General features: G+C 52.6%; 6 protein-coding genes across 6 annotated transcripts; 2 read left to right on the forward strand and 4 right to left on the reverse strand.

The window, feature by feature from the left end:
• Positions 1–21: 21 nt before the first annotated feature.
• On the forward strand, positions 22–3,990 carry ACET3X_005425 (uncharacterized protein; the record flags this gene model as incomplete). The annotated part of the gene is made up of 1 exon (XM_069451629.1): positions 22–3,990. One exon carries the CDS (start codon positions 22–24, stop codon positions 3,988–3,990), a length of 3,969 nt encoding a protein of 1,322 aa, XP_069307469.1.
• An 83-nt stretch (positions 3,991–4,073) lies between these two features.
• ACET3X_005426 (uncharacterized protein) lies at positions 4,074–6,162 on the reverse strand (the record flags this gene model as incomplete). Its single annotated transcript, XM_069451630.1, has 2 exons — positions 4,074–6,091; positions 6,156–6,162. 2 exons carry the CDS (start codon positions 6,160–6,162, stop codon positions 4,074–4,076), a joined length of 2,025 nt encoding a protein of 674 aa, XP_069307470.1.
• Positions 6,163–6,972: 810 nt separating this feature from the next.
• ACET3X_005427 (uncharacterized protein) lies at positions 6,973–8,667 on the forward strand (the record flags this gene model as incomplete). The annotated part of the gene is made up of 3 exons (XM_069451631.1): positions 6,973–7,417; positions 7,469–7,936; positions 7,985–8,667. 3 exons carry the CDS (start codon positions 6,973–6,975, stop codon positions 8,665–8,667), a joined length of 1,596 nt encoding a protein of 531 aa, XP_069307471.1.
• Positions 8,668–9,045: 378 nt separating this feature from the next.
• Positions 9,046–10,537, reverse strand: ACET3X_005428 (uncharacterized protein; the record flags this gene model as incomplete). The annotated part of the gene is made up of 4 exons (XM_069451632.1): positions 9,046–9,061; positions 9,450–10,080; positions 10,129–10,447; positions 10,505–10,537. 4 exons carry the CDS (start codon positions 10,535–10,537, stop codon positions 9,046–9,048), a joined length of 999 nt encoding a protein of 332 aa, XP_069307472.1.
• A 636-nt stretch (positions 10,538–11,173) lies between these two features.
• Positions 11,174–12,356, reverse strand: ACET3X_005429 (uncharacterized protein; the record flags this gene model as incomplete). Its single annotated transcript, XM_069451633.1, has 3 exons — positions 11,174–11,634; positions 11,686–12,148; positions 12,201–12,356. The coding sequence occupies 3 exons, from the start codon at positions 12,354–12,356 to the stop codon at positions 11,174–11,176; spliced, it is 1,080 nt and encodes a 359-aa protein (XP_069307473.1).
• A 600-nt stretch (positions 12,357–12,956) lies between these two features.
• Positions 12,957–14,388, reverse strand: ACET3X_005430 (uncharacterized protein; the record flags this gene model as incomplete). The annotated part of the gene is made up of 2 exons (XM_069451634.1): positions 12,957–13,166; positions 13,222–14,388. 2 exons carry the CDS (start codon positions 14,386–14,388, stop codon positions 12,957–12,959), a joined length of 1,377 nt encoding a protein of 458 aa, XP_069307474.1.
• Positions 14,389–16,323: the final 1,935 nt, after the last annotated feature.

Genomic DNA, 16,323 nt, shown 5'->3' on the forward strand with positions numbered 1-16,323 from the left:
CTGCGTCCTTGGGATTGCGACATGGGTGTCACCGGCCTCTGGACTGTTTTGCAGCCCTGCGCGCGGCCGATCAAGATCGAAACGCTGAACAAGAAGCGGCTCGCCGTGGATGCCTCCATTTGGATCTACCAATTCCTCAAAGCAGTGCGAGACAAGGAAGGAAACGCGCTGCGGAACAGCCATATTGTCGGTTTCTTCCGCCGAGTATGCAAGCTTCTCTTCATCGGCATCAAGCCAGTTTTCGTCTTCGACGGTGGCGCACCGGCGCTCAAGCGACAAACGATCCGCAACCGCAAGTCGCGCCGCGAGGGCAGACGCGAAGATGCAGTCAAGACAGCGGGAAAGCTGTTGGCTATACAAATGCAGAGGGCTGCCGAGGAGGAAGATAGGAAGCGGAAGGAGGCTGCAAAGCACCCCAGAGAAGAGCCGCAGCAGCGGGAGGAGGAAATACCCGACAACTTGGTGTATGCGGAGGAGCTCTTGCAAAACGAGCAGGAGCGTGCGCAGAACCGCACTTTCAGGAAGAAGGATCAGTATCATCTCCCAGATCTCGGCAAGTCCATGTCTGAAATGGGCGCTGCGAACGATCCCAGGGTCATGTCCCTTGAAGAGCTAGAGGAATACGCACGCCAATTCGACATGGGCGAGGATATCAATGTCTACGACTTCTCCAAGATTGACTTTGACGGTCACTTCTTCCAAAGCTTGCCTCCAGCTGATCGATACAACATCTTGAATGCAGCCAGGTTGCGAAGCCGACTCAGGATGGGACACTCAAAGGAACAGCTCGACGCCATGTTTCCCGACCGGATGGCATTTTCCAAATTCCAGATCGATCGTGTACGCGAACGCAACGAACTTACGCAACGGCTGATGAATCTCAACGGTATGAATGACGATACTTTTGGAGCAGGCGGATTCAATCGTGTCGCAGGCGAAAGGGACAGGGAATACGTGCTTGTCAAAAACGATGGAGTAGAAGGCGGTTGGGCGCTTGGAGTTGTGTTGAACAAAGAAGAGGGCAAGGCACACAAACCAATCAATGTGGATCTACCAGAGCGTCCTGCTGAAGAGGACCAAGAATGGGAGGATGACGAAGACTTCGAGGACGTTCCGATCGAAGGCCTCAACCGATTGCCCAAACCCAAGGGAGGCCTGAGTGCTCAAGAAAAGGAGGGTCGCGAGTTCATTGCTAATGAGCTGGCGACGCGACGTAGGAAATTCTACAAGTCAAGGAAAGACGGGCCAGTGCAGTCTAAGCCGCAGAGGGCCGCTCCGGTCAACCAGGACCCTGACTCACTATTTCTTGCTGACGATAACGAGGAAGAAGAAGATTGGGAGAACGTGCCCATGGATGGAGTGAATGACATGAACGAGGCGGGGGACGACATTGAGAATGAACAATTACAACAAGCCATTGCGTTGTCAATGCAGCCAGAGAAGCAAGACGTTGCCGACGATTCAGAAGACGACCCAGTGCGTGAAGTCTTCGAACAGAGGCGTGCCGCTGAGGCCAATCCCTTTGCTGGGACAAAGGGTTCTGGAATGGCCATCGCAAGGCTTGCGAATCAACGTAGCAACAAGCTTGCGCAGAAAGGTCCTTTTGAAGGGAGTGATAGCGAAGACGACATGGACCTCCTAGCTGCATTGGCGGAATCTAGAAAGTCGAAGCGGCCTGTCAAGCCCCGACAACCGTCACCCAAGCAACAAGACCCAACCCCAGCGCCAGCTGTGAAACCTGCGACCAAGCCGAAGAATGCCGCAGGATTTGACGGACCGTTGCCTTTTGAGAGGCTTAACTTGGGAAACTCCCTTTTGGGCAAGAAGAAGATGGACAAGCTTGAAGCAGACAACGCAGGAGGCTTTGAGAAGGACTACGGGCAAGAAAAGAAGACTGCCGCGCCACTTCCTCCATGGTTCAGTGGCCAACGAGATATCGCAAAAGAAGTGAATGCTCAGCGGGAAGAAGAAAAGCAGCAGTGGGAAGAGGCGCGCCAAGAAGAAAAGTCTAGGTTTCAGTTTCAGCAGCTTCCCAGTCTCCGAAGGCCAGAAACCAAGGAAATTATCGACCTGGATGCGCCCGCTCATCAGAGCCAGAAGCAAGTAGTTGCAATCGACTCGGATGAAGAGGCTGATGCGCAGATGGAAGATGTTCCGATTGAGGACTCTGAGTTAAAGATGGGCGATCTCGCCGACAAAGTCAAAGCAGAGCCTCCTAAACCGCTCTCTCCGCAGCAGAAGTCGCCTCCTCACCAAGATCCCGCCTTGATAAAGAAAACACCATTTGCAGACGATTCCGAGGATGAGCCAGTGGATTGGTCTGAGAGTGAACCCGAGGACGAGAAACGTGCACAGCAGAAAGCGACTAATGGCGAAAGCTCAGAATCACTTGCGAAGCAATCTTCAAGGTCCCCATCCCAAGAATCCGAGGAGTTTGAGGATGTACCGATGCAGACAGAGACAAACGCTTTGCCAGGGCCTGCAAAGTCGCCGTCGCCAGAGGTCCAGGATGTGCCTATGCAAAACGAATCTGTTGCAGAAGCTGTACCACCAAAGTCCCCATCTCCAGTATTTGAAGATGTTCCGATCCGTCAGCAACAACCACGTCGACTTCAGAGGGAATACTCTCCCTTGGAAGGCCCAAACGATTTGACAAAGCCTATTGTACCTCACAGTGGCGTAGCGGACGATAATGCGCATCTTGGAGTACTGGAAGGCAACGAGTCAGATCAGTACTCTGACCCCGAAGACGAAGAGCTCTTTGCGTCCCTTGCAAAAGAGGCAGAAGAGCACGCACGCTTCGCTCAAGAAGTGAGCAACAACACTGCCGCTCGTGTAAACTTTGACGATGAGCTCAAACAGCTCCGCGCACAGCAGAAGAAGGACCGTCGAGATGCCGACGAAGTTACTCAAACGATGATTGCAGAGTGTCAGCAGTTACTGACCCTGTTCGGACTACCATACATCACAGCTCCCATGGAAGCAGAAGCTCAATGTGCCGAACTCGTGAATCTCGGTCTTGTTGACGGCATCGTAACCGACGACTCCGATACCTTTCTCTTCGGCGGTACCCGTGTCTACAAGAACATGTTCAACGCGGCAAAATTTGTCGAATGCTACCTAGCCCAAGACCTGGCGAATGAATTCAGCCTCACACGCGAGAAAATGATCGCCATTGCGCAATTGCTCGGTAGTGATTACACCACAGGTATACCTGGCATCGGGCCCGTCACGGCACTAGAGATCCTTTCTGAATTCCAAGACCTGGAATCATTCAGAACGTGGTGGGATGGCGTTCAAAACGGAACTATTAAGAAAGAAGACGATGCTAAGAAACCGTTTCGGAAAAGGTTCCGCAAGAACCAGGCTACGAAGCTCTTCTTGCCAACGGGCTTTCCTGATCCTCGTGTTGCTGAGGCCTATCTCCATCCTGAGGTTGACAGCGATCCTGAGCCGTTCCAGTGGGGTGTGCCTGATCTGGCTGCTTTGCGCTCATTCTTGAGTTCGCAGATCGGGTGGAGTTCTGAGAGGACGGATGAGGTGCTTGTTCCTGTCATTAGGGATATGAATCGGAGGGAGAAGGAAGGCACGCAGGCAAATATCACAAGGTTCTTTGAAGGCAGTGTTGGGGCGGGGGCTTTTGCGCCGAGAGTAAGAAACGCGGAGGGTGGACCGAGTGGGAAGAAGAAGGGCATGTCGGCTGCGGGAAAGAGAATGGAGGCAGCGTTGACTCGATTGGCGGGGAGGGGTGATGAGGCCGATGGTGCCACAGCAACTGGGAATGGAGAGACTGGAGGGGCGGATGCGACAACTAGTGGAGCGATGGGGAGGAAGAAGAGAAAGGCTGCGAGTAAGCCCATGTCCTTGGCTGAACAGGAAGATGGAGATGCGGCCGAGGACGCCGAGGAAGAGGAAGAGGCAGACGAGCTGTACAAGGAACCTACAAAGAAAAAGGCCAAGAAGGCGCGGAAAGGGAAGACAGCAAAGTAATTTGTGGTAGATGCAAAATCATCTGGTATCATCTATGCCTACTCTATCTTATCTTAGACCAACCACGTCCCCTTCTAGTATCCTCAAAGTTTGACATCACCCCCCTCGATGCTCTTCAAATCTTGCAGGGTAAACCTCTTGTAAGTCCCATCCCTTAACCAATACAGCACATCCCCCTTCTCTTCCACGACCCGCGGGTCAATTCCCTCCCTCTGCAACTCAACCTTTTGTTGTTTGTTCGTCCCCGTCAACTGCATCTCCTTGGTTACTCTGATCCAGACCGGTACAGCAAACGCCGGCAACTCCTTCTTGACATGCTGTGCCAGTTCCTGCAGTAGCTTGTCATCAACCTCGCCAACGCCTTGTTCAAAAACAATGGTTGCACACCCCGCCCGCCCATCATGGGCAGGAACACTGACGCCGTAGACGTTTGCCTCGGAGACAGCTGGGTGTTTGCCCACGGCCTCTGAAACCTCAGCCGTGGACACATTTTCCGCTTTCCAACGAAACGTATCGCCCAGGCGATCGACGAACCAGAACCGTCCCTCGTCGTCCCAGCGCATCAGGTCGCCAGAACGGAAATACGCATCCCCTTTCTTCTTGACGTTTCTGATGATTTTCGAGTTTGTAGCCTTCTCGTTGCCGTAGTAGCCCTGGAAATCCTCTTTGATATTCGCTGCATCGAGTTTACCCAGGAGTTCGCCGTTTTCGTTGTAATCGCAGATTTCGCACAGGCCGGTGACGGGGTCGCGAAGAGGTTCTGGGGGATCGGAATTGGGATCCATGCGTACGAGGGTCAGTCTGTACGACATGAGGAGGTTCCCCAGCGACCCGTTTCGGGCTATTGCGCCGCTGGAAAAGGAGTTTGTGGAGCGGTTGAAGAGAGCACCGGGTGCTTCTGTTGCAGCGTAGAACTCGTAGATTGTTTCTATGCCGAAGCGCTGCTTGAAGGGTTCCCAGACATCTGGGCGTAGGCCGTTGCCAAAGGCGGCCCGGATCTTGTGTTGTTTGTCTAGTGGAGAGGGCGGTGCGGAGAGCAGGTAGCGACATGTTTCGCCAACGTACTGCAGGATTGTAGCGTTTGAGGAGCGGATTTCAGGCCAGAATGTCTTGTGCGAGAACTTCTTGGATAATGCGATTGTGCCGCCGGCGCGCAGGACGGCGCATGCACCGAGGACGGAGGCCGAACTGTGGTATAGCGGCATGGATATGTAGAAGATGTCGTTCTTGAGGGACATCCAGTTTGCGGCGAATTTGGCGCCACCGCCGCATTTACCCCAAGACATTACGGCGGGTTTGGGAAGGCCTGTTGTGCCGGATGTGTAGATGAGCATGGCCATGCTGCTGCGTTTCTGGTCGGAGCGAGAGGAGTCTGGGAGGCGCGTGGGTGGATGCGTGAGGATGGTCGATGTTAGGGCGTCGTCGAAGAAGACGATTTCGAGGTTTCGTTGCACGGTCAAGGGCTCGGAGACGGCGCCTGCTTCAACGACAGCCTGGGGGGTTTGGGTCTGGTTCTTGACCGACTGTGGAATGTCCGCCTGCTCTTGTTCGAAAGTGTATTTGACCTTGTCTGCGTGATGCACGCGGACGAGGCCATGCTCCTCGAGTGCATCTTGGCTGAACTTGTCCTTGCTCTCCTGGTCCACCAGCACCAACCGCGCCGTACTCGTCTTGACCGTATGCACCAGCGGCTTGCCCGACAGGTTGTAGTTGATGAAAGCCGGCTTCGCGCCGATGCTCCAGAGGCCGAACCAGACCCATATAAAGACGTCCGAGTTCACAAAGTCCATTGCGACAATCTCATCCTTGTCAACGCCCTTGGTCTTGAGCCAGTTGCCATATCGGAGCACGACATTGTAAGCTTGCGCATACGTCCATGTCTTTCCCTGGAATATGATCCAAGTGTGGTTTGCGCGCGACGAGGATTTGGCATGCGCCTCGAGTTCGTAGAAGAGGTTCAGCGTGTCGCGTCGTTCCTCCAGCGCGCCGGTGACGACGCTGCCAACGAAAGAAGAAAGCAGCGGCCAGTCATATGTGAAGCCATGGCGACCGTTGAGATATGCAAGTCCGGCTGCTGCTGCAGGCAGGGCCAGAGGGAGAACTGGTAGTAAGAGACGTTAGCGAGCTGCGGCATGCGGCGCCGTCCATGGCTGACGCGAGATTACCTGACATGGTCGGCGGCCAATAGATTTGGAACAACAGTGAGGCAAGTAAGAAATGCTACGACGCCACGATATGTAGTACCTGGAGAATTAGAAGGAGAAGACACACCCTCTTCCTATTAACTGATAAAATGGCCGCGTCGCTCCCTGACCGCAGCTAGTGACGTTTGACTTCACAGGCTAGTGGCACCATGGAAGCTACGGAGCCGAGGCATGTTAGGACACCCCAGTACTTCCTCGACTAAGCCTTCGACCTTCTCCCTCCTCCGCGCGTCATGGCTGCTTTCCCCTCATCGCCTAGAGATGGCCCGCCTCTCGTGCTGCCGACAGCAAGCCGCGCCCCGCGCTTGCTCCCCTTGCGAGCAGCAGGAAAAGCATGGCCTTGATCGACCGCAGTATACTACCATCCCCACGCAGCAGCTGAACAACAATGGCCATCTGCAATTCAACGACTGAGCCATCGAAGCCGGGAGCCCTTGATCGCACAAAGAAGACAAGACGTGGTATCAACGATCATGTAGTCTCGAGATGGACGGCCGTTTGCGGACAGCACGACAACTATTTGCTACAGGTAGCCTTTGTCCACGACCTATGTACCGTGACAAAGACGTATTCTCGTTGCATCGCATTCAAATGCCCTTCGCTCTCGTAACAAGATAGTCTGCCCATTTCTCTCTCGAACAGAATCCAAAGCCTTCTGAGGAACAGACGTCTGGGTTTGTTTGCTACACATGCATGCGTGAGGTGTCGTCTCTAACGTGCCCAAACAAACAGTGAGCAGCCGTTTTCTCGACTCAGCATCTTCACTCCCAATCGCATCATGACATTTGAGAACCAAGGCCGCGGTGCCGCCGACTCTCCGGAACTCACCGATTCCGCAGGGTTGGAAGAGATGACCGCAACCAACGACGAGGAGCAGATACAGCGAGAAGCCAACGATCACCGACTGGCTCAGGCGATCAACTATCTTGCTCAAGAAGGAGGTAGCGATTCTCCTGCTACATTCATGGACCGCGTTGATCGCATCGATAACTCTCTGCTCCTGCCACTGACCCAACAAGGGCGCAATTTCGACGTCAAACTATTCAATCGCGTACTTGATATGGTCAGTCAGGCCCAGCTTGATTTCGATAAAGCTGCACAAGGAGATTCGTCAGAAGAAGATTCTTCATCAATATCAGACGGAGAATTCTCTATGCCTGAGGGTGTACAGGGACCACCAAAGTACCACACGCCGTCTGCACCAGAAGCTCTCTACCGGAAAAGTGAGAGTTTGGACGGGCCTCACTCAAGGCCTCACAGACCAGTGCGCGCAGCAGAGAAACCTGTAGCAAAGAGAAGAGAACGCGTGCCTAACGAGCACATGTACAAATATGGCGGACCTGAGAACGAAGTCGAAACCTGGTACAAGAACTACCCAGCCTCGTTACCGTTTCCCGAAACTTTCCAACTGGCAGATTGGGAGAGTATAAAGATGGACTACGATCTTTCAGAATCCGTCAAACACATGAAAGCAAAAGGCAAGATTGTCGAGACCCATGTACCTTTCGATCATCCTGCTCTTCAGCGTTACAAGACTCTCCCATCATATGAGTCTGGATCGCACTTCAAGCTTCCAAAACCTAGTGCAATCGTGGATAAGGAGGTCAACCGGCTAGGGACACCAGAGAGTCTTGCAAAGGTCGTGCAAAAACTCAACCAAAACAATGATGAAGTGAACGCAGAGGGTCAATATCGATATGCCCCCCGAATCTTTTTGGAGAAATTTACAGTGGGCACTCAAGGTAAGGAATGACATCCTTCTCGGTACATGTAAACTAACAGGGACTCAGTAGATCCGACAACAATCCGCCATGCTGTTAACACAACACCTACCAAGCTTCGCACTAGTACCATAGGTAGCAATTCTCAGCGTGATCCGGCAAACACTACCCGTAAAGGACCTGCATCTAGGACACCAAGGCAGCCAATTTTAAAGCCCTCGACTACAGCTATATCGCAAGCTTGTGAGGGCGACATCTCTCGGAGCTCGACAAAGCACACAGATCTGGCACCGCCGACATCTAGAGTTCGAGCCATATCGCCCGTAGTAAGGAAGATTGAACGAGAGCGCGCAACATCGCTTGAGCGTAGCCCCAGACGCAAGAGCGGTGTCAGTACCGCGCCTCCAAGTCCTGACTCGCCAACTAAGAAGGCTGCTGTTCATAAACAACCAGTTACTGAAAAGCGACCAGGTCATCGCGCGGTGGAGCCTACTGCTTCTGTGCCTTCCAAGTTGCAGTCGGTTCCGGAGTCGATCAACGTCGCCACCCCAAAGAATACTACGAAGACACCTATCAAGCGCAAACGTAGTGTTAGCGAACAGGACTACGTCGATGATAACAAGCGCCCAAAGTCCAACAAATCCTCTGTACCGAAGAGTTCTGTCAAAACTAGAGCGCAAGGTACTCCAAATAAACCCATCCCCTCCGTGCCTGAGGAGACGGATGAAGACCATGTCACAGAAGCTTTCTGAGCACTACTCGCTACTTTGCCTGCCGCAGCTGCTTTTCTGATCATTTTCTTAGTCGCTCTTGTAGTTTTGGTAACTTTTGATGTTTTGACGGGCTTGACTTTAACACTGATGACAGCAGCGGGGGTCTGATCAGAAAAAGGTAGTGGTAGAGGAAGTTATCGATGAAGAACAATATACGCTCCAGACCGCCAAGAAGCAGAGGGCAAAGCCTAAGGCGAAGTCTGGAAATACTAGAAGTGGGTTGAAGTATCTTGGGGAGTAAGTCACATGAATGTCAAGCACAATACATGCCGGGTATAGAGTGAGCTCATCCCATCTTAGCTAGCTCGGTAGACTTGTATACACATCCATCTACAACCTGTCAAAGCAACGATGCATTCAAAGGAGCGTGTATCTGCGGTAATCAAATTGTGAGAAAAGTGTATGTAGTCTGCGAAACATCCAAAATATATTATGACTCTAAGGAAACAATCCTCCAATGTAGCAGCAAATTACAAGGGTATCATCGAAAACCACAAAACTATCACAAACGCGATGAACATCAACGCCACTTAACGAGCATCCCTCAAACCTCCACGATATCCACATCCCTCTCCAACTCCTCACTCGTATGCTCCCTCCAGAGATGATCCATCAACGACCCGATCCCTTTACAAACCGTATCCGCTTCCTTGAACCTCGCACAAAGCACACACGCAAAACCCCCACTATCCCTATGACATTTCACAATAAACCGGTTCCTGATGCGAAATGTTCGAGACGCAATCTTACCAAAGTCGTACCCTACTTTGCGACTATAGCCATCGACAACGATTTCCCAGGCTTTGCCGGGTTGGATGGTGATGTGTGTGCGGCAAAATGGACATTTACCGTTTCCGCCGGGCTTGTAGGCGTTGGCGAGGTGGAGCTGTGGACTCTGTTGGAGGTCTTTTGCGTAGATGCAGAATAGCCTGGTGCTGTACCGTGAAGATGGGGGTGGATATTGAGGCGGGGGTGGAGGCGGAGGCATGGGCTTTGGTTTAGGCTCTGGAACTGGTAGTATCTTGACGACTTTCTCCTCTGACTCGTTGGAGGAGCTGGAGCTGCTGCTCATGCGTTTCTTGTGCCGGAGAGGAGGCCTTGGAGTGGGTCGTGATTGATCGGGTAGCGGAAATGCGCCGGGAACCTTCAACGGCGGATCGGGTCCTCGCGGGGGTAGTGGTGATGGAAGTGGCGGCAGCATGCGCTGGTACTGCATGTTCAGTGAGGCGATGGAGGCCGTACGCGCTGTCCGAGTTGCCTGGATCAGACGCACGAGGTGCGAATGCGACGAGGATGGTGCGAGGTATGTACTCAACAGTAGGTCTTGTTGAATGTCGACGACCGTCTGCTGTAGCTTGATGATCTGAGACTGAAGCTGGGTATGCGCTGTGACTGTTTTGCTGTCAATACCCGAGTGCTTGATCTTGGACGTGGACGTACCATCACCACGCGCAAAAGGCTCTCCTAACTTCCGATATCCGCGTTCGTATTCGGCTCGGACCTGAGAAGAGGAGGTAAAAATGAGCTCCTCTTCGCTGTCACTGAAGTCTCCTTTGCTCTTTTCCGACTCAAACAGAGAGTCTCGGCGACGCCTTCGCAAAGGGTTCCGGAAGTGAACTTTGTCGTCTTCATCGTCGCTGTCGTTTGCACCGGCTTTGCGCTTGAGTTTACGATAGAGGTCCCTTGCAGACCCGAAAGAATCTGTCAAGGTCCGCACAAGAGACACGACGACTACAAGGTCCTGGAGTAGCCCTTTGGCCTAAGCAAGTCTGATCAGCACATGGCCTGTATCTGTGAGAAGCGCTTCAACGCATACTGCCTCTATTGTTTTCTCCGTTTCTTCTCTCATGATGACGATATGAACGACATGCAGTGTATGTTGAGTATGGGATGAGGAAGAAAGCTAACAGTGAAAGCGCGCACCTAAACCTCTCGCCGCAAGAGCTTACAGCCAAACAGTCATTCCTATTTTGAGACACACGGTTACTTTTTGCTCAGCTGGAAAGTTTGTGTTCGCATTTGATGCATCATGAGTACTTTCTGGATTCCGTGCTGAGTGGTCGCATGACTTTGCCTTTGCACGTGGTGTCTAGCACTCAACGACTTACCCAAGCTTCTTCAGAACACAACCCTATACTATCAGGACAACTCATAGCATAGCAAATGTTGAGTATTTTGCATAGAATATGCATCGCGAGCAAGGCCGCGAGCAGTTTTGGTAATTCTGCAAGGTCAAGCTTTCTTAGATGATCGTCTTCGGCATTATCTTCGGGGGGGTCAGAGCATGCGCCACACTCTTTGTCGCGTGCGCGTCACGTCGTAAGACATCCGCATCTCATATGGTGGCCATGGTATCACTTGTCGATCAAGGGGCCTATGTGTGGTATTTATGGTGTAGTTGTCTAGGGAGACATGAGAATCCGCTAGCAACCACACTCTGGAAGATTGGCTAGTCACCAGTCATGTGGTTTTGCACGACGTCTGATCAGATGTTCGGTGCGCCCACTCTCGACGGGGAGGCTTTCGGAATGCCAATCCCAGAGAGAATGTGATCCAGCAGTCCTGGCTTTTGGCGCAACATGTCCCATTCGTCTTGATGCTTGACCATCATCGTACCTCCCAACGTCGTACCGTTGAGAGCTGCGAAGCCAACCTCACTACCGTCATCACGGCGCAGCATGGTGCCTTCGGCACGTCTCGGCAAGATGACCATGCCCGAGGTAGTCATAGCAAGGTTGTAGCTGATGGGTAGGTCCCCGTCTTCGGTAGGATGTAGAGCAAAGTCGTTCGGATTCGAGGAGATGAATGCGTCGACTGCCGCTTTCGCCGCATCGTACAGACGGTTGTAGATGTCGAATAACTGGGCGCTGGATGGCTCCGAGTCGAAAGGATAGGCAAAGTGCGTGAACGGCAAGGACGGATGTTGTAGGAATTCGGGATGACCTTCTAGAACAAACATCAGTCGCTGCATAGTGTGCATCTGACAGAGACGCCTACCGGCCGCCTTGGCTGCTGGGCTTGACAGGATCAAGTCGATGAGCAGACGCCAATCACTGGCTTGATCGCCATCGCGCATTCCCTCGACTGGCAAGAACTGCAGGTGCCTGTGGGGTTGAGATGCGCCGCTGTGATCCCCAGAGTTGAAGAAGGCGAGGAGACGCTTCTCGGGGTCGCCCGAGTCTGCCTGCCAGGCCTTCAGCACAGCGTAGGTTGCCTCTAAATCGTCTGGTTCGAGCACGTGTGTTTGTTGCTTGTTCGGTTTTGTAGCAAGGATAAAGTGCTCCGGGATTATGGGGAACTTGTTCAGGACAAGGAAGTGGGTCGGGTTGGCGGCGGGGATGTCAGCCAGATGCAAGGCTGGTGGGGGATTCGCGAACGGGTCGATCTTCTGTTTCGGCGTCGCATGCTCGAGCTTGGGCAAGGGTTTCTTCGCCAGCGATGGGCAGTAGCGCAATTGGAACTGGTCGTGGATACTGTAAGTCTGGTGTTGGTCGCATGGCCGGCACACGTACGGGAATGCCTGCGGATGTGCGGATGATTGCTAGCTCCGTCGGAGAGAACAAGAGATCCGACGATGCTTTCGCAGCTTCAAACTTGCGCTTCGTAATTGTGGAAAGGGCTTCAGATAGTCCTAGCAGCATCTTCATTAATGTTGGAGTATCAGTCATGGGCGGGGTGGATGGTTGGAGCTTCCAGCTTCGAGCTCGGAGTTAGCGCCAAAGTCTAAAACCGATGTCACACCTCATGATATCAACACTCGTTTACCACTCTCACAACATTCGCCGATCAATATGCGGGGGCTATCATCCGTGCTTTCTTGTACCGTATTTCATACAGGAGATGTTGTATCCTAAAGCACCATACTCAAAGACCTCCAGAGCGACGACATATGACCGCCTTGCTTTGCAGCTTCCTAATCTATGCCATGCTGGCTTCTTACGCCGACCAGAGAGAACCAAGAAATCATCCCGAAAAACATTACCATCAACATAATAATAGTACAAGGTAATACAAGGGGAAAACAAAACTTCGGAAACAGCAAAATCGAAGATACCGCCCTACGGTAATCTTCGGCGCAAATGCTGAAGACGAGTGCCATGTGTTACCGTCCTTGACGGCCAAACAGTAGCAACAGGGTCTTGCAGCCTTGAGGGGCTCCTGTACTCATACCTCGAACCCTCAATGTCAACGGTACTCAACACCGATGGAGTACATTAGCCGAGGAAGGTGTGTAAAAGGCGCCACTTGTGACCTACATCTTTTGTCCATCACTTCTGGTTAGGGTGGCGCTCCATCCACTTCCTCTTGCAAGTCGCGTTGCCGAAATGATATGACCCACCGTTGTCGACGATGAACTCTGCGACCCTCTTCCAGGCGACTTTCAGGATCTTTTGGTCGAAGCTTAACGAGTACGGATTTTGTAGGTTGCTCTCGATCCTATCAAACTCTTGCTGAACAATCTCATCCAGAAGCTCCACCTAGCGGTGCGTTAGTATGCTACATATCAAGTAGAGTCTACACAGTGAAACTTACATCAATTTTAGTCCAGACGGGCTTCCGGACGCGATCCTTCCTCGCCTTTGTCAAGGACCGGTAGCGTCCTCTTAGAGTCGACTCTGCGGGCTTTTCGCCCACCATCTTGAGTTTGATCTCCTTGTACGTTTCTCCTCTCCTTTTGCCCTCAATGAGCACTTGGTCATTGTGCTCTCTCTGAGCTTGCGCAGAAGCACTGCGTGGCACCTGAAACTTGTCCTGTATACCATTCTGAGTATGGGCGCTCGGGCGCGAGCTGTTCCAAAGCGCCGAACGTCCTCCGGATGTCGCTGGTAGGCTCGTATCGCTACTGGGGTTGCTGTAAGTCGCAACGTTGCGGGACGTGTAGGATACGTTCGAAGTGCCATACGAGCAGTTTGCGTGGTACCAGGGAGAGTGCCCAGCGCTGTTGTTCTGGGACTGAGAATACTCAGATCCAGTCTGTTGGTCGTCGTCGAGCGGAGCGATCAGTGCGAGGTCCTGCCTGCTAGAGCCGGTAGCCCGTACGGTAGTCATACCCATGCCTGCGCTCGTCCTTGGGAGTCCTGAAAGCCCAGCACTACTATCGATCTTTTGCGTAAGCAACGGCCTGCACGGTGTCAAAAGAGCGGCGTTGTTGGCGGTCATTGAATATCCGTTCCAGTTTTCGGTTGGTGAGGATTGGTCTAACATAGAACCTGGACTGTATGTGTTCCCAAATTCATCGCTAACGTAACTCTTCGGTGACGGCGACATGCTCGCGCCTAGGACAGACCTGTCGGCAAGCCCACGAGGCAACCCACTCAGTTCGGCAGACGCCCAAGCCCTTCGCTCATTGCCGTAGCCCTTGTCAACCGTACTCGGTGTAGCGAATGCTGTGTTGTACACCAGAGCATGGTTTTGATGGAATTGCGATTCCGAGCTCGGTATGATGAAGGTTGCTGCCTGTTGAAGAGCGTGGGGCCAATCGAATGGAGTATCATAGCTTCCACTCCAATTCTGGCCAGATGGGTATGTGTGGATGTTTGAACTTGGCGTGGTTGGCGCTGCAGTTGTCGGCTTCGCGTCTTCCTGCTCGACCTGCTGCAACTCCCATGGCTGGGTCTGTATGTAAGCGCTCTCCTTTGCGGCTGTCAGTTCAGGTACGTCTTCAGCAAGGGCTTCACTTACGGCCATTGACTGCATCATTATTCCAGCGCGGTTATGGAGGTCGACGGTGTGGTTTGTTGGAGAAGCTTCTGGAGCGTAAGGTAGACAGAGCTGGGTCGGTGCCAGAGATTGGCGATAAATATATTGTTCGTCAAACTTGCAATCCTGGTGGACTTGATGAGCGAGAGACATGAGTCCACACGCGGTATGTGCCTCTTAAAGAGGTCACAATGGCCGCTGATCTTACAATATCCTTCTAGTTGACGTGAATGTGCAATTACGCGAGGTTGAAATGGGCGAGATACCGTAGCGGTGAAGTGGGCGTGACTGGTGATTGCGGGGTGTTGTGGAGATGTCGAGGTCCACGGGTACGTTGAGCATTCACGAGCACGGCGCTCTGTCATTCGCCTGAAGCAGTTGACCGCTTCACTGAATCAAGCGGTGGGAGGACGGAAATTGAGCCAGTACGGGCTCTGCCAAGACTGGTCGACGACAGCACCAATGTTGTAATCTCCAGACTTGACGATGTGAATGGCCGGATCCAAGAAGGGAACCTTGAGGCAAGACTATCCCAGCTATCTATACAACGAAACGGTAAGACGACGCAAGGCACCTAATCGATACGCACTGTTAGTACGCTAGTCGAAACTAATACGTGAAGTGACTGCGGCCTTACCAGAAAATGCCACGAGATCTTGGAGAAACTAGTAGCAGCCCAAAGATGGGGGTGATGATCGCATGGACAGGTACAAACACACTAGAGTATCTATCGGCGTACTCTGACTTGCGGAACGAGTATCTTGGGTAGCAGGCAAAGAAAACGCACAGGATGAACTGTCGACTTGAATCGTGCACTAACAAGACAAAGAGCAAGGATGAAGCCGAAGCCAATTGACAGTATAGCTCCAATCACATCTGCTTTGATATAGAGAGTTGAGGGACGGCCCTGTCTGTTTATAAACTAAAACAGCCCCAGCTCCCTTGACTGAGCGATGAGACTCGCGTTTGAAGTATCGCACTACCCATGTCTTGCTATACAATGGTACGCGGGAAGGAAGGGCCTGAGCTTTCGGATAGACCCACTGTCTTTTGCACGCTGTGGAGGCTCCTGGTACCTAGCCACGCGGGAAGATGGCTGGCTACCCGTATAGGCTAGGCCACTAGTCAGCTGTACAAATCTGCCCGGCGTGCAAAGGTACTGCTGATAGCAAGCACATCTTCTATCAAGCAACAGCACTGCCCATTCCGACACCGTGAGATGTTCAACGTGGCTAGCTCAAAGAAGGCAAATAGCAACTGCCGCACGGCAGTATAGGCCTATGCTCCACTCACGTCGCGGTTGGTAGATCTGTAATGGCGACTTGTCAGCCGTCGAGCCGAGCAAGATTGCTTGTTCAGTGCTAGCTGAGCTGGCGAGAAATGCCCTACGTCGTCTTGTTTGGCTGGCATACCTAGGGAAGCGAACGGTTATCTGCATGACATAGCTTGGCAACAAGCCGTCGTGTCTAAATCACAGGTATGCGACCAGCTAAGATGTCACGGTGTGCAGAGATGCAGGTACGTGTGCAATCTGATGCGATAGTGGCCGTTGGGTTGGCAGGAGCCTCTGGGGTACTGCAGATGCTGTCGGTGATGACGCTCGCGTTACACAAAAAGCCCCCAATCAGCACTATGGCCATTAAATCTTCACGGCCCCAGAAATCTTCATCCTCATCCGAACCGAGGTCTTATCGCTGGTGGACGCGGGAAGGCTTGGAAGTGAGTTGATTAAAACTGTCTCAACATCGGCTACATGCTTTACAGACTCCAATATACCCACGCACGTGGGGGGTAATAACTGACAAATGTACTCCCAATATCCCCAGTTCCCTCGATGCCGTCGGGAGGTCGCAGTCGAGCGACCTCTGTAAGAACGTGGAACGGGTGAGACATGTGAGACATGCGCAGCTCTGCCCTGTGAATTTATCGGATGAC

Source organism: Alternaria dauci, chromosome 4 (assembly GCF_042100115.1).
Source record: "Alternaria dauci strain A2016 chromosome 4, whole genome shotgun sequence".
Classification (NCBI taxonomy): domain Eukaryota; kingdom Fungi; phylum Ascomycota; class Dothideomycetes; order Pleosporales; family Pleosporaceae; genus Alternaria; species Alternaria dauci.